At 49.8% G+C, this 27002-nt stretch overlaps 1 protein-coding gene across 1 annotated transcript; it reads right to left on the bottom strand.

Annotated features, from left to right (window-relative positions):
- RHPN1 (rhophilin Rho GTPase binding protein 1) lies at positions 1–26939 on the bottom strand. Its single transcript, XM_059486891.1, has 15 exons — positions 26240–26939; positions 18253–18368; positions 13888–14016; positions 11689–11764; positions 11332–11409; positions 10349–10473; positions 9522–9688; positions 8867–9054; positions 8605–8761; positions 6415–6534; positions 4348–4542; positions 4032–4108; positions 3172–3318; positions 2144–2302; positions 1–2057 (listed from the first exon to the last, which is right to left on the bottom strand). Exons 1-15 carry the CDS (start codon positions 26327–26329, stop codon positions 1860–1862), a joined length of 2022 nt encoding a protein of 673 aa, XP_059342874.1. The 5' UTR covers positions 26330–26939; the 3' UTR covers positions 1–1859.
- Positions 26940–27002: the final 63 nt, after the last annotated feature.

Genomic DNA, 27002 nt, shown 5'->3' with positions numbered 1-27002 from the left:
TTGGATTTGAATCAGTGCTTTTTAATCCATAAAAGGTGAGAGTCCATGTACAAATTAAAAAAAAACAAAACAAATCAAAAAGCCAAAAACCCAAAACAAGCCCGACATAAAACCCTGGAATTAGGGAAATGACCCCAGTCCCACAAAACTCAACCCCTTTGCCAACGCTGGGGTTGGGTGATGCGGGCGGAAGGCGACGGCTTCTCCTAAATCAATCCCTCTTCCAGCTCGGAGACGTCCATGTGGCATCCCACGTTTTTAGGGTGGTGGGAAGATGCTGCTGGGATGTTTTAAGGGCAAGGTGGCCTTTTCTGTGACCCCACCCCCTCCTTCCCTTCCCGCTCCCACGCCGAGCAGCCGGGAAGATGACGTGGGAAGCTCGGCTGCTACAGATGGCCCCGCGCTGGAAGGCGGCTCCGGAATCCGGTGTGGTGATGCCTCAGGATATGGAGAGGCCTCTTGGACAACAGCAGAGCTAAAACCTCCTCCTTGAGCTCATAAAATCCCAGGATGGGTTGGCTTGGATGGGATCTTAAAGCCCATCCTGTTCTAGCCCATGCCATAGGACAACTTCCACCACCCCAGGTTGTTCCAACCCCGTCCAACCTGGCTTTTCTTCCTGGAAGTTTTCCTTCAATAGAATCAGGGTTAAGAGCTTGGAAAATGGACAAGGAGCCACTAGAAGAAGTCACAATCCCAGGGGACACTGTGGCCACAAGATCCCATTGCTCCTTTAAACCATCCCTAAAAATTCCTTGAAAAGTACAAAAATACAATTTCATCTGTCCCAAGGGGAATTTCTACCTCCCAAGATAATTCAGGCACTGAAGACCAGACAGCTCCTCAGTCCTCAGAAAAAATAACAGGCAGAAACAGGATGGAGGACATTTTGCCAATCTGTTTTGTGGATTCAGAGTTTCCCAGTGTTTCCAGGACAATTACCAAGATGCCTGGATCCATCAGGCCAGCCTAGGAATGCTGACAGCAGTGTTAGGGAATTAGCAACATGTGCAAGATCCAACAGTAGCACAAATTTAGGAGTTTAATAATCTGGAGGAGATATCTTCCTGGAATTTTAATCTCCTCCCAGGAAAAATAAACCCCCCCCCCAAGGCTCTTAGCTATTAATCTCCTCACAGAATATTTAGGGCAATCCACGTCTCCTGATTAAAAAAGCCAGACAACAACTGCATGTTAAGTCCTTCTCTTTTCTTCCAAAGAATCTGGCTGGGCAGCTGGGCTGGATTTTCTGAGTCAAGGTGGGGGTTCATTCCCCCCCAAAAAAACCACCCCAGAAGCACTAAAAATGATCAAACCATCCTGCTTTGTTGGGATAGCCCCACCTGGGAGATGGGGCCTGGGTTGGACCCTGTGATGGGACCACCACAAGTTATCGATGCCTGTGCTGTCCCCTCTCCCAAAAAATGGGAGTCTGGGAGGATTCATCTGAAGGATTCAACTCCTCCAGTAGCTCTTGGAGAGCAGCTCCATCTTGTACCTCGCAGAGAAAGCCCAGGAGATGCTACAGAAGGTGACACTTTTGCTTTAATGGCTGGGGCTGGCTTTGGCCAAGCAGAAGACACAAACTGGGCCCTGCTTTAGCACAGCTTCCCTCAAACCCCTTGAAAACAAAAAAAAAGAAATCATCCCAAAATTAACAATAAACCCGAGTTTCCCCCAGATTGAGGGGATCGTTGGACACAGGAGCTGGGAGGTTGGAGGTGCCTCGCTCACCTCTCGGCGCGGATCCGACCAGCGGCGCATTCCCGGGTCTGGGAGTCCTCACAGCCCAGCCAGGCTTGGGAAGCTTCCCGGGCAGGCAGCCAGTCCTGGAGCTCAGGGGACACCATGGAGCACGGTCAGTACATGGCCTCGTTGTCCCCCACGGCGGTGAAGGGGACACCGCTGTAGGTGCTCTTCTTGCTCCTCTTGCTCTTCTTGCTCCACACCAGCAGCGTGCTGGCGCTCTTGCTGTTCATCAGGCTCTTCCTGCTGTTCTCCTTGTTGCTCTTCAGCATCCCAGATCCCGAGGACATCACTGCTGCCTTCCTGTCCATCTGCTTGGGAAAGGTGGAGAGGGGAGTGAAGCCAGGGCAGCACCCAGAGAGCTCCAAGGAAGGAATCCCTGTGGGATGTGACTTACGGCTTTGGGACAATCCGAGCCCTGCAGGGTGATGACTCCAATGTCCACCCCCTCCTTCCCGGTGCTCTTCAGGAGCTGGACAACCTCGGCGTGCTTGGACCACTTGCAGTCCTTGCCATTCACTGAGATGATGTAGTCCCCCTCCTTCAGCCCAGCTTCCTGCAGGGATTGAGGGAAAATGTCCAAGAGAATCTTGGAATGGTTTGGAAAGGACCTTCAAGATCATCCAGTCCCACCAGGGACTTCCCATCATCCCAGGTAGCTTCTTGGACACTTCCAGGGATGGAGTAGCCGCAGCTTCTCTGGGCAACATCTGCTAGGGCCTCACCACCCTCACATCCAAGAATTTCTTCCCAATACTCATATAACCCTGCCCTCTGGCAGTGGGAAGCCATTTCTTCTCATCCTGGCACTCCATCCTTTGTCCCAAGTCCCTTTCCAGCTCTCCTGGATCCCTTTGGACACTGGAAGGGGCTCCAAGCTCTCCCTGGAACCTTCCCTTCTCCAGGCTGAGGAGAAGACACAACTCTGCTCCAGATATGGACCATATCCGGTCCATATCCCAGTCTTTGGGGAGATTTGAGTTTTCCAAAGAGGAATGAGATCCTGCTGCTAAGGAGAGTGTTGTTCCAGAGATGCTGGGATTTGGATGGATGGGTTGGGAGTGGAGCAGAGAGACCCTTAGGGAATCTCATCAGGATTCTCCAGCATCTTCTGATGGAAAACAAAGCTACCCCTGTTTCTTGGATGTGCCATCCTGTTCCAGCCACTGTCACATCCCAACACGAGGAACAAGGGAGCTGGATGGGCTTCCAGCAGTTAAAAACTGAGCAAAATTCCATGTTTTCTCTTTAGCTATCTCCTAAAAATTAATCATTTCATGACGCCCACCTGCAAACCCCAGGCTGAGCTCCAGCAGGGATGAGTCTCCTCCTGAACCGTTTTAAGACCTAAAAAACACCTGGAATCCCTCCAGGCAGCTCCCTTGTGGCATTCCCATGGGAATAGCAAGAAATTGGGGTACTCACAGCAGCGCAGCCCCCCGGGATGACCCCGGCAATGAGGACGGGGGAGTCTCCTCGGAGGGTGAACCCAAAGCCGTTCTCTCCTCTCATCAGGTGGACTCTCCGAGCTGGATACCACTTGTTCTTGGCTGAGAACACGGACAGGGGGCCCTGGGATGAGGCAGAAACATGGAATGCATCTTTTCAGCTCCCTGGAACTGTGCACCCTTGTAAAATCCCAATTCCAGGGATGGGGAGGGGGCAGCAGAAGAAATCCTGTCTTTTGCAGGGAAAATAGTCCCTTCATCCAGGAAGAAATGATGGGGGCTGAGGCTGTCTGGATCTGGGGGATGCCACCAGGGGTTGGTCCAGGAGCAGGGTGGTGGGACAGGTCCCCAGTTCACGGTCACTTTTCCCCAGTGCTTTCCAATTTCCCCCTCTTTTTCTGCTTTTCCATTCTTACAGGAGCAGGGTATTCCTGCCTGCCCTGGGGCTGAGATGCACAAACTCTCCCTGGGGTACTCAGGGGATGACCCCACCACAGATCCCACCACTGTCCTGAATCCCAGGTCCCTAAAAACCTAAAGAGAGCATGGATAAAGTTCCAGTGGGATTTTCCTGGCGCCTGCTGCCACCAAAACCCTTCTTCCCAAGGATCTCTTGGGAAAAGCCCACCCAAAATTCCCGTGCCAGAGGAGCTTTGTGACCCATTTGTGTCACAGACACAGATCCCAGCCCTCCTCCTGCTGCTCCTCCTTGCAAAATTGCTGGAGACAGGGAGAAGAGGCTGCAGGAGGAAGGAATCCAGGCAAGCAGAGCATGCAGGGGAGGAGGAGGAGACGGCTGCTCCCTCGGGATATTCCCGTTCCTGGAGCTGTACGTACCAGCCTGTGGAAGAGGTCGGTCACCTTCACCTGGGAGAAGTTGGGGGATTTGATTTCGGGTTTCTGGTGCGTTTTGGCTGATGGGAGGGAGAGAAAAGCACAGACAGGGGGTGACCTCAGGCAGTTGGGGAAGCTGCTGCTATCCCAAAGAGGGACAGCATGATCCCATAAGAGCCAGGACCTCAAATCCTGGAATAGTTCAGATTGGAACTCAGAGATCATCCAGGCCAACCCCCCTCCACAGCACAATTCCCCATGGAGTCCTTCCCACCCACAAACCCCCTCCCCACCCACAATCCCAAAAACCCCCACTCACGATGGATGTCCGGAGCCTCTCCCGTCTCAAAGAAATCCTCCTCGTGGTCAATCTCGGAATATTTGCTCAGGGAGCGTTTGTGGGCAAAGGACAGGACCTCCTGCAGGATATCCATCTTCCTTAGGATCTTGCACAATCCATGGATCCTCATGGCCTCCTCGTGCTTCATGATGGCTTTTTTGAGGTGAGCTTTGCCTGCGAGGGAGCAGAGGGAGCTCAGCCCGACGGAGCGGCAGCTCCGGTGCCGTTTCCCGCTCGGCTGCCCACGGATTTCAGGAGCGGTGCCACCACCCTGCTGTGACTCAGGGACAGCCCAGTCACGTTCCCAGCCCTAAATGGGGTCGGTCCCAGCCCGATGGAGGGCTGGGAAGGGACCTTGAAGGGTGACCTACTTCGCTCCCCTGACGGCAGAGCTGGCAGATGTTCCTGAAAAACCACCCCCGACGTCCCTCCTCACGCTTAACCTCAATCTCCTGAGCAAATTAACTTCTCTCCCTTGCCTCAGATCCCTCGGGAATGGGAACACGGAGAACAAGCCAGCCCTGTCCTCCTTGGGAAGGTGCAACAAATCCCTGTTTTCTAGGCTAAGCCTTTTCCTTGTCCTGCAGGTCCTGCCCTCCATCCTCTGCTCTTTGCTCCTCTCCACTTGCCTTCAGCGCGTTCCCACCCTCGGGAAATGGAAGTGGTCGGGAAAGAGGAGCTGAAATTCCACTGACCCACGGATATCAACGCAAAGCATCTCCTCCGTGGGAAACTGCAACCAAGGCAGCCGTATCCAAGGCTAAACTCCCAGAAAAGCTCTCTCCGTGTGTGTCTCATGGAAACACGTGTGCCTGTGGCATTTCACGTTCAGGACACATGGTGGCAACAGAATCCAGGGAGATGAGGGCTGCTCCAGACTCCCAGAATCCACAGCCAGAGGAACTTAAATACCGAGGGAATGTTTTGGGCTTGGATGGAAAACAGGGAGGAGATTCCCCCCACTGAGAATTTTTATAAAATCTATAAATTGTGAAATGATGAAATTATGAAATCTAATTTAGGAAATTGTGAAATCTATAAATTGCGAAATAATGTGTAATTATAATAATAGAATCATGGAATGGTTTGGGTTGGAAAAGAACATAAAGCTCATCTCATTCCAACCCCCCTTCCATAGGGAGGGACATTCCCTCATCTCCCTTCCACCATTTCAGGTTGCTCCAAGCTCTTTGTGACCTGATCTTGGACCCCTCCAGGGATGGAGATCCACAACCTCTCTGAGTTTTTCCCCTCCTGTAAACCAAATCCAAGCTGAGCTTGGTGTCTGCACATGTATTTTTTACCAGGAAGGTTGAACAGAGTCTGTTTTCCCCAGGAAAATCAGGCAGAGCTGGAAAAGCTGATGCAAACCACATCTGAGGGTGTTGGGGTGCTGTCACCATAAACCACTTGGATTTTGGGGTTTATTTGAAGGTTTCCAGTGAAAACCTGGCTGAGCATCCTGAAGGATTTTGCTGAGGCCAAACTCATTCCTGGTGGGATCAGCCTCCTTCCACACGTGTGCAAGGAGGGAAAAGAGCTCCTGGGGGAGGCAACACCCCAAATTCTGAGTGCTGAGTTTGCTTTTGGTGCAGCTTTGTTGAGGAGGGGCTGCCAAAACACGACTTCAGCTGAATAAGCAGCGTCTGTTCTTTCCCTGGAGCTGAAATCCTGCATGGGAAGAAGTTCTTGTCTCCCAAGAATTCGCTGCAGCTGAAAAAGCTACCCCCTGAACATCTGCTGTGTCTTGTTTTCCAGCCAAGTCAGCCCAAACCAAGGAGCTTCCAGGATCTCTGTGTCCCTGTGGATTTCTCTGCAGTGTTGGGTGATGTTACCTGGTTTGGAATACCTGGAATTTTTCCTGTCAGAGCTGGACAGGTTGGGACAAGCACCACGAGTTGGTCCTCACATCCTCGTGGGGACTGTGATGATTTCCTACTTCCCAGGAGAAGAAATCTCCTGAGAAATTCCTCTTTGCATGGAGAGATCCCCCTAAAACCTCATCATTTGTGGGAATCAGGATGGGATCCAGAAATTCGTGCTCACCCAGCTTCCTCCTCTCCTCGGGATCCTGCAGCAGGACACGCAGTGATGGCCCCTCTGGCATGGTGACATGGAATTGCAGGAAAGCCTTCTCCTGCTCCAGCAGCTCGGCATCCGAGGGAGCTGTGGGAAGGAAATGGATGGAGACGGGATTAGGGAGAGGTCAGGGCCACCCAGCCCCTGGTGGCAGTGGGGACAAGGAGGTCACATCCATATTCAGGTGGCCCTGGAAGCACCTTCCTGTCTTTCAACCACAGCCTGCAAGGAATCAGGGATGGGCCCAGGGATGATTCCAGTCAGGGATGCACCAGGATGTGAAGTTAAGGGCAGGATTTGTCCTGAACACAGCTTTTTTAATCCTCTTTCCTGCCTTCCTTTGCTCCAGTGTAGAAGCAGGACTGGGAATAGAGAGCTCTGGGAGGTCGCTAACAGGGAGACAAATGAGACAACAAAATCAGGGAATCATGGAATGGTTTGGGTTGGAAAAGCTCTTAAAGATCATCTAATTCTGACCCCTTTCCATAGGGAGGGACACTTCCACTTGGCTGCAAGTCCCAGCCATCCTGGTCCAGGATAATTCCAGGGATGGGGCAGACACAGCTTCTCTGGGAATTCCAGTCCAGGGCCTCACCACCCTCCCAGAGAAGAATTCCTCCCCAATATCCCATCTATCCCTGCCCTCTGGCAGTGGGAAGCCATTCCCTGTGTCCTGGCACTCCATCCCTTGTCCCAAATCCCTCTCCATCTCTCTAGGAGCTCCTTGAAGCATTGTAAGGGGCTTTAAAGTCTCCCTGGAGCCTTTTCTCTATCTCACAGTGCAACCAAGGAGGTCATTCCATGGAAAACCAGAGATGGATGCAATTTTCCCAGGCTCTCCAAACCCCACACTTTAAATCCCACTTTTTAAACCCATTTTTCTAGCCCAAATTGTTCCTAACCCTCTTTGGCTCACTTAGAGGCACAGCAGCCTCTTTCCCTGGACACAGATTGGGATAAGAAACAACCCAAAATATTCCTGGGAGTTTTGTTGCTCCAAACAGAGGATCTCAAAGCCTGGTGGACACAGGGATCCAGAGGGTTGGGAACTGGCAGCTCCAGGGCTGGCTCTCCCTGTGCCAGCTCCTGCCATGTCAGCATCCCTGAGGGATGAAACTGCAGGGTAAGGAATTTATTCCCAGCTGGTTATGGAAGCAGAAGATTTGTTATTGTGACAAGGGAGAGGTGGGAGCAGGAACATGAGATCCCAACAGCAGGCAAAAAAATTCCTAAATTAGGCATCTCCTGCAGATTTCTGCTTCCCACAGAAGCAGGACAACAAAAGGACAACAAAAATTTTAGGGGGAAGGTTTGCCCTGCCCCTTGGTACCCCATGGAATCCCATCTCCATCATCATCCTCTCCTGTTTGGATCTTTAAGCCCTTCCAGCTCCACATTATCCCCCCTCTCTCCCATCTCCTTGCTCAGCCCAGCTTCTGCAACGCCCACATGGCACAAGGAAGATTTTGGGCAGGCACTGGAGTGGGGGAGGGTGTGAGGACAGTCTGGCAGCCACTGGTCACAGCACTGGTTTTGGCAGCCAGCCCTCAAAAATCTTCCCAGCCACCCACCAGGTGACACCAAAGGCCACCAGGAGCATCTGCTGCCCACCCCCGGATCCTCTGCTCCATCCCAAAATTGCTCCCAGGGTGTTGGAGGTGGCAGAGATGGGGATCAAGGGTCACATCTTGAAGTCACGCTCCAAGTGACTCCATGGAGCCATGTGTACCTTGCTGCCACCACCCTGAGGTTCCCAGGACGTCCATCTATGAGGTTAGAAGTTAAATCCAAGGTATTTTTGGATTTATTTTTGGATTTTTGAAGGCCTCAGCTGGTCCAACACAAGATGACCCAAAGCAGGTAGGTGACTTCTCATTCCCCACCCAGCCCCAAAGGGGACAGCAGGTGACATTCCTCCAGCAGCTTTTTCTTCCCCTTCTTAAGGACTTTTCCCTGTGGAAACCAGGAGTATGGAAAAATCTGCCTTGGGGATGAATTGCTGAGTCCACAAAGAAGATCCTCAGCTCAGAGCATTCAAAAAACTTTGGTGTTATACCCATAACATCTTTTTTTTTGGGAAACCCTCCTCAAAACCCAGGAATAAAGTGGAATTAGTAGCTGGATGAGCAGGAAGCTCCCTCCAGGCTGGACACTCACCGGGGCAGTCACAGAGGGTGATGGCAGCGAAATAATGGGAGAGGGCTTTGAAATGCTCCGACTTGACTTGGACCATGGTGGTCCAGGAGAAGGGAACGTAGTCCTTGACATGGGGCTGGCTCATGGTCTGGTGTACCAGGGAATAAACATCTTCCACCTGGGAAGAGGAAAGGGAGAAGAGATGGGATGCAGGTTGTACTCTCTGGGAAGGTCCTGCCAACCACAAAATCCCACCAAATCTCCTCCCTCCTAAAATCCTCACCCTTGCTGCCTCCTGAGCCAGCTGCAGGCGGGCCAGGAAGTCGTTCTGGGCACGCAGCAAGGTCATCTTCTCAAAGACACACTCCTGGACCTGGGCCACCATCAGCCTCACCAGCATGGTCAGGGAGGCTGTGCTCATGTCCAGGCTGGGAGCGTTGGAGAAGTTTTCCTTCAAGTAGTTAAAGGCACCTGGAGGAAGAAAAAAGCTCTTGGAAGTGAGCTTTTGAGGGAGAGAATCAAACTTTGGGATCAGGCAGGTTTCCCTCCAAGAATAGGTTCCCCTCACCATCAGTGGTGGGTAAGAAGATCTAAGGTCCCACCCTTGCCATCTAAACCATCCTTGTGCCCAATTCCTTATCCAAAGCCCTGAGTGATCCCAGTTCCAGGCTCTGTTTTTTCTACAGAGAGATGGATCAGCATCTCTCCTCTCCACAGCTGGGACACCCTTTTGCATGCCATCCTTTTGGGGGACATCCTTTTTGGCTGTTGGACCATCCCAACTCCTCTTCCCAGCCCACACAACCAACGTGGAGCCACCTCACGCTCCATCTGTGACCCATTGGGAGCACCTCTTCTACAACTGCTCCCACCCCTTCCTGAGCTTCTGTGGATCATTCCCACCTTTGGGAAGAGGAGGAAGAGGGGAAGGCACTCACCAGCTGCCTGCTGGAAGGCATCAATGGCCCGGTTGAGGCCGGGCAGGGAGGCGCGGTCCTGCCGCGCTCCGATCTGGGTGTGCAGCGCTCCCAGGTTGAAGAGGACACTTCCCTTCTCGAAGGCCAGAGCCCTCTGGTGGGATGGGACCCCCGTCAGGGAGTCGTACCTGGAGAAGGGAAGAGCCAACAGCTGCCCATCCCCCGGTCATGGTCCCCATGCAGCCAAGCAGAAGTGTCCCTCCCCGTGGAAAGGGTTGGAATTGGACAGTCTTGCAGGTCCCATCCAACCCAAACCATTCCATGATTCCCTGTCTCATTTGTCTCCCTGTCAGTGACCTCCAGGTGGGGAAATCCCAGGGCTCTTCATTCCCAGTCCTGCTTCCACACTGGAGCAAAGGAAGGCAGGAAAGAGGATTAAAAAAGCTGTGTTCTGGACAAATCCTGTCCTTAACTTCAGATCCTGGTGCATCCCTGAGCCCATCCCTGATTCCTGTCCCTGTCATGCTCCACACAAAGTGTCCTTGCCCATGGAAAGGGTTGGAACTGGATGACCTTGTAGGCCCTTTCCAACCTAAACCACTCCATGATTCCCATGGATGCAGGAGGAGCCTGAAGGGTTTTCAGTGCTCAGGTGGGCTTGCAGACATCATTCCCATCATGGTACATCCCATGGGATTTGTGTTTCCCTTTCCCACGCCAAATTAACCCACCCAAGGCAACAGCAAATCCAGATCCTGGTGTCCACCAGCTCTGGCAGAGATTCCATAATGGAAATTTGGATCCTGACTCCCTCCCCACCCGGGTGGGACAGGGAAAGCTGTACCCACCAGTGGAAGAAGACGCCCAGGGTTTTGGAGGGAGGGAAGAACCGGCTGTCAAGGAAGTAGAGCTGGTTGTAATATTCCATCAGGAGCTCCAATCCGGCCTCGTTGCGGCTCGGGGTGCGCATGGCCTGCGGGAACGGGAGAGGAGACAGGGATGGGAAAAGAGGGACAGAGGGACAGGACACAGGGAATGGCTTCCCATTGCCAGAGGGCAGGGATAGCTCAGATATTGGGAAGGAATTCTTCCCTGTGAAGGTGGTGATTCCATTCCATTCCTGGCATGGAATTCCCAGAGAGGCTGTGGCTGCCCCATCCCTGGAAGTGCCCAAGGCTGGGTTGGATGGGGCTTGGAGCAGCCTGGGATAGTAGAAGGTGTCCCTGCCCATGGAACGGGTTGGAATTGGATGATCTTTAGGAGCCTTTCCAACCCAAACTATTCCATGATTCTGAGTTTCATCCATGGGGAAAGTCTGGGTGCTGGGACACTCAAATGTGGAAGCAGCAGCCTGGGAGTTGTGCTGGAAAAATTCATGGAAATTCTGATTTTATAAATCCTAGGGAATAAACAGGATTTTTCCCCCTCCTTTCCCAGACTGCTTTAAACTCCCTCTTCTCCAATCCTATCCAGAGAGAGGGAAGTTGTTCAGCCTTGCCAGGGGTGAATTAACATCCATAAATAATGATTGTACTATAAATTTTATTGCTGCTCATTTGTAGGTCAGCAGGGCACTGAGGATAGGGAAAAATGAACAATTCCTGAATAATCTGTAATATTTTGGAACCTATAAACCAAGTCCAATAATATTATGGAACCTATAAACCAATCCAAGAACCTATAAACATTCCCAAGCGGGAATGCTGCAGCCTGAAATGCAAGGACAAATATGGAATTTGAAGAAAGGATGAGGGGATCCCCCAAAGGAAATGTGGCATCTCCAAGGAATGATCCTGGACAAGGCAAACTTTGGAAGCCAAGGGACACCAACCTGTCGCAGCTCCATGAATTCCTTGATTTCCTTTTCATATAGGACACCCTCCTCTCCATAGTGCTCACTGATGAAATCCTGGATTGGGAAACAAAAGAAAATCTTGATTTTTATTATTTAAAGGGATATTTCTGGCAATTTTGTGCAAGAATTTTTCACTTCTGCCCACAAGAAAACCTCCACTAAGTAACAATCTCCTCCCTTTCCTGCTCTCCAGCATCTCCAGACCTTCACCTCCCACTTTTCCATGTTTTAAGTCCAGTTCTTTACCATGCATTTATTTTTTTGGCAGCTTTTCCAAATGGGAAAATGAATTTCAGCCGCTTCAGCAACGATCCATGAAACCCCAAAGCTCACCTTGAGCGGTACCAGCAAATCCAGCTCCTTGGTCTCCTTGAGTCCCAGAGGGATCATGGGAACGCTGATGGATTCACTGGAAGAAGACAAGAACCTGTTTGGTGGTTGGATTAAAAATCTTGGATGGATCCTGTGGGTTGGAGATTAAAAGGAAGCAGCTCCTTGCCCTGGGCTGGTGCTGCTCCTATTAAGAGACTCCACATCGAAAAATGCTCTTCCCAAAAAGATTTGGGAATGGCAGCATAGGAGAAGAAGTGCTAAAACCCCCCCCCCAAAATCATCTTATTTTTCCAGCTCCTGATTTTCAGAGGAATCCTGGATGTTGGGTGGGCAAGGCAGGATCAAGCCCTCACCAACACAACAGCTCCCTCTCATTATCCCCCCAGATTGCTGGTAACTCATTAATCAATCATTAACTGGGGAGGAAAACAAGCAAAGGAAGTTATGAAAACCAGGAGAGCAAGGCAGGGAATTAGCACCCACATTTTCCTTGGAACAAACAGCTCTAGGAGCTATAATTAGTGCAGAAAGCCATTACTGCTCATTTCCTAATGAGAATTCCACTGGAATCCAATGTCTGGAATAAACAAAGGGGCATTTGTTTGGCCTGGGCAGGGTTTGGGGTTGTTGTTGCTGCTCCTGATTTCTTTTCAAACCAGGGCAAGCAAGTGGCAAATTGGGAAAACTGAGCAGCCTTGATAGGGAATGTGCCTGGAAAAGCACGTGGATGGACACAGAAATGTGGAATTGTGGAACTGGGGAATGGGTTGGGTTGGAAATGGCTTTAAAGATCATCCATTCTCACCCACTGCCATGGATAGGGACAATTTCCACAGGGTCAGGCTGCTCCAAGCCCCATCCAAGCTGGCCTTGGACACTTCCAGGGATCAGGGAGCCACAGCTTCTCTGGGAATTCCATTCCGGGGCCTCACCAACCTCACAGCCAAGATTTCCTTCCCAATATCCCATCTAATCTCACCCTATTCCAGTTTAAAGCCATTCCCTGTGTCCTGTCCTTCCATCCCTTGTCCCAAGTCCCTCTCCAGCTCTCCCGGAGCCCCTTTAGGCACTGGAAGGGGCTCTGAGGTCTCCCTGGATCCTTCCCTTCTCCAGGCTGGACATTCCCAGCTCTCCCAGCCTGGCTCCAGAGCAGAGGGACTCCAGCCCTTGGAGCATCTCCGTGGCCTCCTCTAGACCTGCTCCTGCTGTTGGAACCCAGAGCTGGATGCAGAATTCCAGGTGAGGTCTCACCTGAGCAGGGCAGAGGAGCAGAATCCCCATTTTCCACCCTGTGGGATGAGCCTGGGACAGGGGGAATTTTTGGGATGTGAGCACATGTGGATGAGGCATTTCCAGCTTTTCATCTACCAACACTCCCAAATCCTCCTCCTAAGGGCTGCTCTCCATCCCTTCACCCCCCAGCCTGGATTTGTGCTTGGAATTGCAATGAGGTTCATGTGGAGCTTATCCAGGTCCCTCTGGATCCCATCCCATCCCATCCCATCCCATCCCATCCCATCCCATCCCATCCCTCAGCCACATCACCCACACAACACCTCACGCTGCCATCCAACACCGTCCACCTCAGGAAGGGAAAAGGAGGAAAAGAATCCCAGCATCCCAGAATTGTTTGGGCTGGAAAAGATCTACAAGATCATTGAGTCCCACCTGTGACTGATCCCACCCAGCCCAGAGCACTGAGTGCCACATCCAGTCATTCCTTGGCCACTTCCAGGCATGGTGATTCCCATCACCAAAATATCCTGTTGGGAAGAGCTCTGGTGGGATTGTCAGGAAAGGGGATCAATACAAGGGAAGATGGTTCTTTCTTCCCTATTCCTCCTGCTTTGGGACATCAGTGTCCAAAGGATGCTCCATCTATCCCAAAACACCCCAGTATCCCCTAGGAAAAGCTGATTTTTCTCTCCTTGCAGCTCTAGAAGGGAATCAGAATGAGAATTTTCCAGGAATTCTGGCCCATGCCCAAATCCTCCCCTATCCTCCAGCCACCACCTTGTTGTCCCTGACCATGGAAAGTTTGGGTTGGAAGGGAACCTCTGAAGGTCATCCCAACCCTTGGCCACGGGACAGGATGGACAAGCAGGGTGGACAAGGTGAGACCAGCCTTGTTCCCAGAAAAATTCCATAATAGCAGAAAAATGAAATCCCAAGGGAACAGGCTGCTCTTCCCAGACCCACCTCTCATTCTGATACACATCCATGCTGCTGTTGAGCTCTTCCAGCTCCTCCTTCAGGAGCTGAAGGTTGGAATTGACGTAGCTCAGCTCCAGAGCCACCGTTTCCTTCACCTTGTGGTTGCTGGTGGCCCTGCAAGAAACCAATGGATCAAATTTCCCTCTTTTTATCCATTAATTTATTTTTTCCACTTCAAACTCAGTTACCCAGCAGGGCAATCCACGTCGAGCCAACCCTCCCACAGGATTTTGCCTCTGGTTCTCCAGGTGATGCTGGAAAAGTTTGGATGGGACCTCTGAGGATCATCCCATTCCATCCTCTGCCATGGGACACCTTCCTCTATCCCAGGATGCTCCAAGTCCCATCCAACCTGGCTTTGGACACAACCAGGGATGGAGCAGCCACAGCTTCTCTGGAAATTCCATTCCAGGGCCTCACCACCCTTACAGTCAAGATTTTCTTCCCAATATTCCATCCATCCCTGCCCTCTGGCACTGGGAAGCCATTCCCTGTGTCCTGTCCCTCCATCCCTTGTCCCAAGTCCCTCTCCAGCTCTCCTGGAGCCCCTTCAGACATTGGAAAGGGCTCTGAGGTCTTCCTGGATCCTCCCCTTCTCCAGGATGGACATTCCCAGCTCTCCCAGATTTTCAGGATTAGGGAAGTCCAAACATCCAGGTAAAGGCTGAGCCCAGGGAAAATCCATTGCAGTGCAGCATCCAGGAATTCCTGCTCCAGAGCTCCCCTTGCCCATTCCCACTTCACCTCCAGTGCAGTTCCAGCTTGGGCTGTGACCAGTCCAGGTGCTCCCCCATCCCAAATAAATGATGGGATTTGAGGAGAAAAAAATCATTTTTGGGTGCAAAGAATCCTTGTGGAAAAGAAAGGATTTGTGAGCTCCTGCCCTCCCTTCCCGGCTCCCAGCAGGAGCTGTAAACACCAGGGATTGATTCCAGCTGTTCCCAGCAGGACAAGCTCCCAGGCTGATTATTCCCTGCTTATCTCCTGCAGAGGAAAGCAGGGAGAGATAACCCAGAGCTAAAAGGGGCTCTGGCTGCTGAACCACGCTGGGATCCAGGGAAAACAACACATGGACAAGCTCTGCTCCACCAGGAAACGGCTTCCCTCCTGCTTTGCCAGAGTATTGCCTTTGACATGGATTTTTTATGGATTAAATCCTTCTGGGTCTTGCCCTGCCCTGGTTCAGGGCAGCAGAAGGAGCTGCAGGCTTTTCCTTTGAAAATCTGGTGGTTCAGAGCCTCCTCCTGCCTCTCCTTTGCCAGGATTTTTTGATTCTAAACAAATGAAACCAAACCACAGCACATCCAAAGATCCCCATGGCTCTTCCATTGAAAAATCCTTCAGCATTCCTGCAATTCACCCTATGTTTCCATATAAACCAGTATTTAATTCATATAAACCAAGACTTAATTCTTATTTATCTCCCCCACATCCCAACACCTCCAGGACACTGTTAGTCTGATTTTCATCCCATATGGATTAAGGAGAGTTTTCCCTCCTTGTTCCCAGCTGCCAACAATTTTTTTTTGCCCCTGATTATTTTCCAGGTGTCTTAGCACAGTTTCCAGAAGGATCTGCCCATGATTTTGTCAGGAATCTGTTAAAAGGTTTTCCTGGGGTACTTGCAAGTGCCACACACAGCAAATAATCCTGGAATGCTTTGGGTTGGAAGAGACCTTCAAAATAATGAAATTCCATTCCTCTGCCACAAGCAGGGACACCTTCCATTATCCCAGGTTGCTCCAAGCCCTGGCCAACCTGGCCTTGGACACTTGCAGGGATGGAGCAGCCACAGCTTCTCTGGAAATTCCATTCCAGGGCCTCACCAACCTCACACGGAAGAATTCTTCCCCAATATCCCATATAATCTCACCCTATTCCCCAGTTTAAAGCCATTCCCTGTGAACTGTCCCTCCATCCCTTCTCCCAAATCCCTCTCCAGCTCTCCAGAATTCTCCTTTTCCTGCTGCCCACCCTGTGGGATGAGCCCAGGACACTGGGAATTTCTGGGATTTATTTTGTGATTTATTTTTCTTTCGTTCCAAAAACCTGGGCATTTTTATCTCCCCTGTTCCTCCACTCCATCCCAGTGCTTGAACAGGAAGGAAAAGGTTTCCCCTGGCTCTTCACATTTACTTACCCAGCAAACAAATCCACTGAGCAAATACCGCATGGAATTTTTTTCACAACACCCCATTCCTGCCAACTTTTCCAGGAAAAAACATGGAAAGGCTGAACAGGATTGTTTTTACCAAGCATCAGGCCAGTTTGTTTTTAAGTTTAAAGGCAAAATCCCAGCAAATTCAGCTCCAAACTGCCCCAGGCTGGACAACCCACAGTTTTTTCCACCAGCACCAGGCTAAAGATCCAAAGGAATTTTATCCATGCACCACAAATCTTTAATTTTGAAGCAATAACCTTTAGACTTGCAACATAATCCCTCCCCTCCTCATCATCCTTGAATTTCAAGCTTGATTATTCCTTTTTCCAAAATTTCGTAAGCTCAGAGCACCGGAATGCCAAGAAATCGACTTTATTACTCAGCTGGATTTGTGGGAGGGCGGGAGGGAGGGAAAGTGGCTGCTCCGAAGGACACCCAGAGTGCTGAGCCAGCACAAAAAGAGCCCCCTCAGTGCATTTCCCTGATAATTAAGATGTGTTTTGCATCCCGTTTTTCCTCACTCCCACTTGCCACAGCTCCGACTCCAACCCAAACCAGGCTGATTTCTGCTGAGCCAGCACATTTCCCTCTGTTGTTTGTTTGGTTTTGGTTTTTTTTAATATAACACAGGAGAGGCAGAAGTTGGGTTCTGTGGCTTTTTTTCTTTAATTAAATGAGGCACAGCAGTGTGGATGGAGCAGTGGGATCTCCTCCCCCAGGAAAACACCAATTTTTTTATGGCTTAACCATTATCCCCTTCTTCCAGGAACACTCCATTGATGTTAAATGACTCCAGTTCCAAAGTGGAAAGTTAATTTTATTTTATTTGGGATAAAAACAATCAACGAGTTAGTAAAATATTCCCAAAAGATTCTATTTTAAGGCAGATTTATGGGATTTTTAATATCAATGACCTGTCCAGCCTGGAATGTGCTCCAAATATTAAGGAAAAACAAAATAAACACAAAAGATGCTAAAAAAAGTTGTCCTTGGGATAAAATCCCTGTGGATGTGGCACTAGGGGACAGATGGTGGCCTTGGCAGTGCTGGGGGAATGGTTGGACTCAATCCTGATGGGATTTTCTGAGCTATTTATGATTCTAAAGCTGGATTTCATGGAATGGTTTGGGGTGGATCTTCAGAAACCTCCAGTTCCACCCCCTGCCTTGGGCATGGACTTCTCCCTATCCCAGGTCTGTCCAAGCCCCATCCAACCTGGCCTGGACACTTCCAGGGATGGAGCAGCCACAGATTCTCTGGGAATTCCATTCCAGGGCCTCACCACCCTTACAGTCAAGATTTCCTTCCCAATATTCCATCTATCCCCACCCTCTGGCAGTGGGAAGCCATTCTCTGTGTCCTGTCTCTCCACCCCTTGTCCCAAGTGCTTCTCCAGCTCTCCTGGAACCCCTTTAGGAACTGGAAGGGGCTCTGAGATCTCCCTGGATCCTTCTCTTCTCCAGGCTGGACATTCCCATTCCCAGTTCCCATCCTGGTTCCAGAGCAGAAGGGCTCCAACCCTTAGAACATCTGGACTCACACCAAGAGCTTCAGATGCCTTTGGTTTTCAGACCAAAATTCTGCATTCCAAGCCCAACCTCAGCCACAAATTTATTGCCATTATCCCATCTGCTCCAATCCCCTTCCAACCTGGCCTTGGACACTTCCAGGGATGAGGCAGCCACAGCTTCTCTGGGAATTCCATTCCAGGGCCTCACCACTCTCCCAGAGAAGAATTCCTTCCCAAATCCCATCTAACCCTGCCCTCTGGCAGTGGGAAGCCATTCCCTGTGTCCTGTCCCTCCATTCCATGTCCAGATTCCCTCTCCAGCTCTCCTGGAGCCCCTTCAGTCACTGGAAGGGGCTCTGAGGTCTCCCTGGATCCTTTTCTTCTCCAGACTGGACATTCCCAGTTCCCATCCTGGTTCTAAAGCAGAAGGGCTCCAACCTTTGGAACATCTGGACTCACTCCAACAGCTGCATATCCCTTGGATCCATGTCCTGGGTTTTCAAACCAGAGCTCTGCATTCCAAGCCCAATCTCAGCCACAAATTCATTCCCATTATCCCATCTGCTCCCATCCTGATTTTTAACAATCTTCCACCAGCTGAATCTTGGATATCAAAACTCTATTCCTGCCTCCAACCAAATTCCAGAGCCAGGGGGATGCCAAGGGGGTCAGGACTCACCGGAAGAGGTTTTCTGCTCCCGCTCTCATCCTCATTTCTTTGTTGATCTGTTGGTTGATCCGGGCCCGGCGGTGCTGGAGTTTGCTGCGCTGGGTCTGGGCAAAGGGGTCACAGCCCTGCTGAGAAACAAGGGCAGGTTCTCATCCCAAATCCACATTTTGGGATTCAAAAAGTCCCATCAATTCTGTAAATTGAGCACTTTCAGAGCCCAGAGTCAAGGAATGCTTTAGGTTGGAAGGGAGTTTAAAGATCAGGGAATTTCATCCCTTATCATGGACACCTTCCACAGGACCAGGTTGCTCCAACCTCACCTTGGGCACTTCCAGGGATGAGGCAGCCAAATTTTCTCTGGGAATTCCATTTCAGTGCCACACCACCTTCACAAGGAAGAATTCCTTCCCAACATCCCATCTAATCTCACTCTATTCCAGTTTAAAGCCATTCCCTGTGTCCTGTCCCTCCATCTCTTATCCCAAGTCCCTCTCCAGCTCTCCTGGAGCCCCTTCAGGCACTGGAATGAGCTCTGAGGTCTCCCTGGAGCCTTCTCTTCTCCAGGCTGGACATTCCCAGCACTCCCAGCCTGGCTCCAGCCCTTGGAGCATCTCTGTGGCCTCCTCTGGAATTGCTCCAGCAGCTCCACATCCCTCTGCAGTTGGAACCCACAGCTGGATGCAGAATTCCAGGTGGGGTTTCTGCACCTGAGCAGGGCAGAGGGGCAGAATTCCCATTTTCCTGCTGCCCATGCTGTGGGATGAGCCTGGGACAGGGGGAATTTCTGGGATGTGAGCACACGTGGCCAGGTCACATTGAGTTTCTCACCCCCCAGACCATCCCCTGCCCCTGGAACAACCATTTTATTCCCTAATCCCACGTGTTGGCAGCAGGGATTTCTTTCCCTGAGCTCTTCCTAAACTCAGCCCTGAACAAGAATTCCACATTCCATTCCCAGGCTCTGGACATGAGCCAAGACCCAGGGGGGCTGAAGATGAGCTCAAAACGACCCCAAAGCTCAGGAGGAAACGTGATCCCAAGGCCGTGTCCAGGATGTGGAGCACAGGGAGTCAGGAGTTCAGGGGGATGCAGGAACGAGGGGCTCACGGCGCTAAATTGATTCCATCCTTTCCGCGGCTCCGGCTCGGAATTTCTGCAGACAGGGAAACACGCTGGATTCCCGACTTCAGGAAATAGCAGCCGCCTGATTTCCCTCTAGCTCACAGGGTTATTATGGGATGCCTCAGGGAATGGGGCGTCTCCAAATCCAGGGCTATTAAAGCTCTGCCCAAGTGGGGATGGCTCCCATTGAAGATTCAGAGGGATGAGCCTCTGGAAGATCCCTGGATAAAAAAATCCAGGTGGTTGGGAAGGCACAAAGCTGGGAAGTTTAAGAGTATGGAAAGTTCTGAGCCTGAAAATCACAGGAAGATCCCAAAATCATGGAATGGTTTTGGTTAAAAGACACTTTTAGGATCATCTCATTCCAACCTGGCACAGGTTTCCCAGAGAAGTTGTGGATTCCCCTGGAAGTGTTCCAGGCCAGACTGGATGGGGCTTGGAGCAATCTGGGATAGTGGGATGTGTCCCTGCCCATGGAATGAGATGATCTTTAATGCCCCTTCCATCATAAACCATTTCATAATTCCATGAAATGCCTGATCACCTCTCCAATGGGACCTGACAAGGAGGAAATAGAAAACTTTTGCATTTCCATGGACTTCAGCTTCCTTAAAATTAATTCCTCGTATTTGAAGTCCACCGAGCGCTGCTTCCTTTGGAAAAGGGTCTGGGATTAACAGTGGGATTTTCATTTAAGGGAAAGATTGGATCTTCTAATTGGTCCCTTGGAGACTGAGGAATCAGAGACACTCCAGCTGGTCCATAAATCTGTGGGATTAATGCTTTACAGTGATCCATGAATTTGATGAAAGGAACAAGCTGTAAGCATAAGACCCCAATTATTCTGGAAAAGCAGTGGGATTTGAGGAAAACACCCCAACACCACCATAAATATTGGGTCTGAGATACTCAGAAACACACAGAGGAAAGTTTGATCCAGAATTGTAATTTCTGGATTTCTCCTGGGGGGAATCCATCCATCTTGTTGGATCCCTAGGGGGAAAAAAAAAAATCTAGGAACCAGAGGAAAAAGGGGAAAGGATCAGAAAATCAAGACAAGATGTAAAGAGAAGGTGCTCATTAAAATTTCAAGGTTTAATTTCAAATTTCAAGATGAAATCTCAGAGCATGACAGATCCAGAGACAAACATATGCAAATATATGCAAATGAGACAGTTCCAGGTTCCCTCTCTGGGCCTCCAGAGCCACAGAAATCCATGCGAAGCTCTAGAGGTGGGAAGTTTCTCTTCTCCAACTCCATCTCTTCCTGCAAATTCCAGCACCCTGGAGTCCTTTCCACCTCTGGCAAAGATTTATTTAGAAGCAGCAAGAGGATTTTAGGGAATTTTTGTGAGGAAAAGGACCAAAAACCACCTGGAGACACAGGGAAGAGGCCTGGGAAGTGCAGGTGGGATGATGGAAAAGGCACAAGTAGAAGGATTATCCAAACCCAAAATAAAGATTTTTGCCTGGAGGGAAAGCAGGAAGGTAATGAAGGAAAGAAAGGAGTGGGATGCAGAAGACATTGGGATGGCTCCCCAAGATATTCCAAGAGGGGATAAAAACCTCTTCCCTGCAGGAGCCATGAAAAGATTTAGCAAATTGATTTGACTTCTCCTGCTGGGAAGCACTAAAGCTGTTTGCAGAGCTCAGGGTTTTTTTTCCTGGCTTCTCCATCAGATTTAATGGGATGAGTTCTCAATCCCTATCCAGGCTCCTAAGCCAGCAGCAAAAAGGTGCTGGAAAACCAGAAGCCCCTTGATATAAACCCAAAGCCTTGCGAGGTTAAGTCAGGAATTCAAGGATTTCTTGTCATCTCCACACATTTTGTTTTCCTCTACATTTATGAGGCTGGAAAGGTGCAGGAATGTGAGATTTCTGCACATCTTCCCTCAAAAGGCTCTTCCTCAATCCCCAAAAATCATCCCTGGCTTGCACGGATCAATAGAAACATCATTCCATGAGGAACAACCCAGCTCCATCTGCAGGAGCTCCTGGAGCATCACAGGAATGTTGTAATTCCACAAATCTTGGAGCAAGGAGGAAATTTGGCTGCAGGAAAGCATAAAAGGCCATCTTTAAATCCAAATATAAATGAGGAAAATAAGGAGTCAAGCAAAGAGTGTTCCACCGTCCAACAGCTCAAAGGATCCCAAAGCTTTTCCTGTCAGAGCTCCAATGAAAACTAAAAACCACAGAATGAATGTCCAGGGATTTAAACATGACTTACATAAAGGGGAAAAAAAAAAATCCCACCAAAATTCCACTGTTGGGTTCCAAAAGGGATTTTCCTCACTGAATTCTTTGCTCAAGCTCTCAAGGTCACCCCTGTAAGGTCAGAAGAAAGAGAGGCTCTTTTATCCAGGCTTTGGGGTATATCCTGGGGACACCTGGAAAAGGGAATTTGGGGAGTTTAAGAAGGGGCTCTGGAGATACTCAGACTTTTACCTCCTGGTTTTAAGGTTTTAAAGGAAGAATGAGTACAGAACTCTTCCATAAATTGTGGAGGAGCCATGAACCAGCAGCTTTTGTTGGTACATAGGGAATGATGGATCAGAAATCCATGAAAATGAGTGAGGTGTGGCCAGCCCTGATGTTTATCACATGTGACAAAGCAGGATTAGGGACAAACATTGGACTCTGTGATCCCAACAAGTCCATTCCAACCCATATCTAATGATTTTATTGGAATAAGGCTCTTTAGGCCCAGAAAAATCAGGGGAAATCCCTCACATGGAAGTGACAATGGAACCAAAAATCCTCATCCAGCCTCTCCACATGAGGGAAAAAAAGATTCCCTAAAACCCTTTCCAGAGGGAATCAAGCTCCCCTGTGAGGGAGGGCAAAGATTCTCCAGCCTTATCTTTGCAGGGAATGTTTGGAATGACTCAAGGGCTTTTGTCACTTCCAGCCACCTCTCCCAGTTCCAGAGGGCCCATCCAGGGTGGCAATTTGGAGTCCTTAGGGAATGTTTACTCAGCGTGGACTTTGAACTTCCCACCGGCAGGAGATGAAGCCTTGGGTGACTCCTGGGGTGACAGCCACACCCTGAGCGTGATTTGTGACCTCAGTGACAAAGACAAGGCACCAGGGACAAACTGAATCACCTGGAGGAAGATGTGGAAGCCAGTAATTCCATGGCAAAGGGATTGTTTCTGTTCCTTTGTAGCTGGAAGCAACAGAGGAGAAATGAAATTGAAGGATATTAAGTGAAAAGTGGGAAGGGAAAAGCGGATCCTTGGAAGTCCTGTTAAAATTTCAAGGAATGGAGAAATGGAGACCCAGTTCCTGAAGATCAGGAATGTGTTGGTGAAATCCAGGCACAAATCCCTCCAGAGAAATGAGGAAGGGGGTGGTAACTGGGAGTTATGCCTCCAGCAGGAATCGCAGGAAAAAATCTCCTGAAGAAATGAAACTTGAAAGTGAAGGATATTAAGTAAAATGTGGGAAGGGGAAATGGGATCCTTAGAAGTCCTGTTAAAATTTCAAGGAATAGAGAAATGGAGATGAAGACCCAGTTCCTGAAGATCAGGAATGTGTTGGTGAAATCCAGCACAGATCTCTCTACAGGAAGGGGTCGGTAACTGGGAGTTACAGCCCCAGCAGGAATTGCAGGAAAAATCTTCTGAAGAAATGAAACTGAAGGATATTAAGTAAAATGTGGGATGGGAAAATGGGATCCTTGGAAATACTGTTAAAGTTTCAAGAAATAGAGAAATGGAGATGAAGACTCAGTTCCTGAGGAACTGGCACAGATCAGGAATGTGCTGGTAAAATCCAGGCATGGATCTCTCCAGAGAAACGAGGAAGGGGTTGGTAATTCCCAGCAGGAATTTCAGCAAAATCTCCTGGAGATACCAGGAGAACCTGGCTGGATCCCAGAAGCTGCTCCACAGCTCAGCTGTCCAAGACTGGACCAAGCTGGACCATGTCCAAGGCCAGTTTTGGCCACAAAGGAGTCGCCACCAGGATTCCTCCCAATTAGGGAGGCTGGGGAATGCCCAGAGAGAAACTGAGGAAGTTTAATTTGAGCAGAGACTCCAGACATCCATAATGTGGGAAGAGGAGTCATCAGCTGGTGCTGAGCTCAGCTCCACAGGCAGCCCCACCTCCAGGAGACACCTTCCTGATCCCAAGGACAGGGAATGAAGGAGAGCAGGACTCCAGACAGTCTGGATCACTATTGTGGGTGTGAGCAAACACATAGAGGCACTTTCCTGACAGGAAAAGGGATGTTGAAGGGATGATGGAAAGGTTTGGGTTGGAAGAGACCTTCAAAATCATGGAATTCCACCCCCTGCCATGGGCAGGGACACCTTCCACTATCCCAGGTTGCTCCAAGCCCCTTCCAAGCTGGCCTTGGACATTCCAGGGATGGGGTAACCACAGCTTCTCTGGAAATTCCATTCCATAGCCTCAACACCCTCAGAGGAAAGAATTCCTTCCCAAAATCCCATCTAATCTCACCCTATTCCAGTTCAAAGCCATTCCCTGTGTCCTGTCCCTCCATCCCATGTCCCAAGTCCCTCTCCAGCTCTCCTGGAGCCCCTTTAGGCTCTGAGGTCTCCCTGGATCCTTCCCTTCTCCAGGCTGGACATTCCCAGCTCTCCCAGCCTGGCTCCAGCCCTTGGAGCATCTCTGTGAACTCCTCTGGAATTGCTCCATCAGCTCCAGGTCCTTCTGCTGTTGGGGAGCCCAAAGCTGGACCACAATCCACGATCCCAACCCCATCCTCTGGGCCCATGGTCTGTGGCTCCAACCTCAACCCCATAAATTTCTCCCACTGAACACCTACATCCCACTCCAAAAAAATAAATAAATCAGGGATTTATTTCCCTGCCCTCTCAGCAGCACCAGCACTTCCTCACACAGATTTTTTTCCCTCCAAACAGGAAGCTCCCAAGTGCACAGATGATTCCAGGCTGGAATAGGATAACTCTGAGCACCTGTTTTAATTCTACAACCACACTGATCTTTAAAGGATTTCCACAGAGTCACAGCTGTCAGCTGGAATTTTTATTCCTCTTTGGAATCCACAAGTTTTTGAGTCAGGCCAGCACAGCAGAAGTGGCCAAGTGACCCTGCTTTAGCCACATTATCCTGTGAGACAGAGAGGAAAACAAAAGCCAGGGAAGCACTCCATACACAAAAACAGGCTTGGAAATCCTCCTTTTTTTTTTTTTTTTTTTTTTTTTCCCAGGGTTATCCAGAATTTCCTTCCTTTTTTTTTTTCCCAGCCAAAAGCATTTAAGAAATTAATATAAGCTGTTATAAGACAAGCAGGAAGTGACAACAAGTGGGTTTTTACTCCCTGAAAATCCATTTAGATAGGAAATTCCCTGCCATGGAATTAATCTCATGGAGCACCCTGGCTCCGAGCTGCATTTCTGTGGGAGACAGGAGCAGCTAAAACCTCTAAAACCTTTTATTGCGAATATGGTTACATCACAGAGCCTTTGAACAAATGAGGGAGGATTAAGGTTTTAAATTTCCCAAGTGGCCTCACTGGTGGTTCATGCAGTCAGCAAGAGGAAGGAAAAAAAATAAACCCAGGGTGGGAATAAAAAATCTGGGGGATTGGGGGTTTTTAAACAGCACAAACTGCAGTTAAAAATTGAATTTTCAGAGAGTGAAAGTGCTCTGAGGAGGTGAAGGAAGCAGAGAGTCAGGGCAAGGTGCCAGCAGGAAACAGGTGGATTAAGTCTTCACTCCTAGGACAAAAAACTTGGCAAAAAAACCCCAATAAGGATTAAAAAATCACTTTTTCAGCAGCATTCAGGATCCCCTGCAAGACAGAAAATATGGATCCACGCTCCTGATGTTGTCAGGGTGATAAAAACAGCAGGAAAAGACTGTATTGATAATTTCTTTTACATAACAATAACAAAAATAAAGTAATACAGCCCATCAGGTGTTCTGCTGCTTTAATTAAAAAATAATCATATTATGACAGAGGCTGCTGATGGCCCTGCCCAGTTCTCCCTCCAAAGCTTGGCAATATTTTCCATGTTTTTCTTTGTGCTCCAGACCCAAAGAGAACAAATTGGGGAAAAAATTCCCAAATCCCTCCTGTTAATCTTCCCCCACAAGCAGCACCGGCTCCTTAGACAAGGCCCCGAGTTAAAACCCGACCTGGTTTAAGGTTGCAACCTCTTGAGCAGCAGCCCAGGCTCAAGTGACTCCAGATCAGATTGATCCAGGGGGAAAAAAAAAAGAAAAAAAAAATCCCTTCCACAGCTTGGCTGAGTTCCCCTTTCTTGGTTATTTGGGATTTTCTTTTTTAAGGGTGTTTTAAGGTTTGGGACTTTTTGCAAGAAGAGCTCAGATCATGGAGTGAACTCGCTGCTGGTTTATCCTGTTGGATCTCAGGGGGCAAAACTAATGGGAAAAACACTTAAATAGATTTAAAAATTAATGTTTTCCACATTTTCTTGCTCCCTAAATCCTCCCTGACCCCAAGAAATCAGGGGCTGGTGGCAGCCTGAGGACAATTGCCACTGATTCCATCCCAAATGTTGGTCATTAAACAACAACCCCAGAAGAGCAATCAGCCCCATCTCTCCTGCACATCCTGACTTTCCCAGGGAACACCTGCCTGGATCAGCTTCCCAGGGGCAAGAAAGAGGAAAAAAACCCCAAAATCTCAGGGAATGAGGTGAAAAGCAGGTGCTGGGAAGCTTGGGGATGCAGCCAGAAGAAAAGATGGGATTCAGGAGCAGAGTTTTAGGGATGAGGAGCTGGGAGGGAGTTGCTTAGGGCTGTTTATGGGGCAGCAACAGCATTTCCAGCCCTGGCAGGGTTGGACATCCCTGTGCCCCCATGCAAGGGCACAGCCATCCCTAGGGATGGGACAGGGATATGGGGCCATCCTCACCTTGCGCGTGCTGCCGCTCTTCGGGCCGTGCAGGAGGACAAGGCCACCGTCCCTGTCCCCATCCGGGCTCTCCTCCTCGGGGGGCATCATCTCCAGGGATGCGACATCCACAGGCTGGGAATGGGGGGCTGGAGCTGGGGGGCTCCTGCTTGAGCTCACAGGGGGGTTTGGGGGCTCAGTGACCCCACCGGGGTCCAGATCCCAGCCCTGTCCTATCTAGGGGCTTAAACCCGTCCTAAGCCCTGCTCTGTTCTCTTGCAAAACCCCCTGCACTCAACATCTGGCCAGATGTGAGCCCACAGCTTCCCTCCGAGCAGAAATAGTTTAGGGAGAAGAGGGGACACAAACCCCCTTTGCAAAGCTACCCAAGGTAGGGGGATGTTAAATCCCACCAGACCCTAAATGGGGGAAGTTTAAAACTCCCCCAAAACCCGCTTGGATAAGGAGGATAAGGGAGTTATCCTGGGTAACTGGATAAGGGAAAGAGGGAGTTTAACTCCCCCCAACTCCCCTAAATAGGGGGGTGTTTAAACTCTTACAAACTCCCCCTAAAATAGTTATTCTAAATGGAACTGGGGAGGGTTTAAACGGAGACCCGGAATGAGAAGGGAGCCAAACCCTCTTAAAACCCCTTTACAGGGCTGCCCCAAATGGGGGCGAACCCTCACAACTCCCTTTTACAACTATCCTAAACGGGGGGGGGGGGAAGGGAAGTTTAAACCCTCCCAAAACTCCTTTTTAGAACTACCCTAAACACACCGAG

This window comes from Ammospiza nelsoni, chromosome 1, assembly GCF_027579445.1.
Source record: "Ammospiza nelsoni isolate bAmmNel1 chromosome 1, bAmmNel1.pri, whole genome shotgun sequence".
NCBI classification, from domain to species: Eukaryota; Metazoa; Chordata; class Aves; order Passeriformes; family Passerellidae; genus Ammospiza; species Ammospiza nelsoni.
Note: the sequence above shows the minus strand (reverse complement) of the source record. Positions and strands in the feature narration are given on the sequence as shown.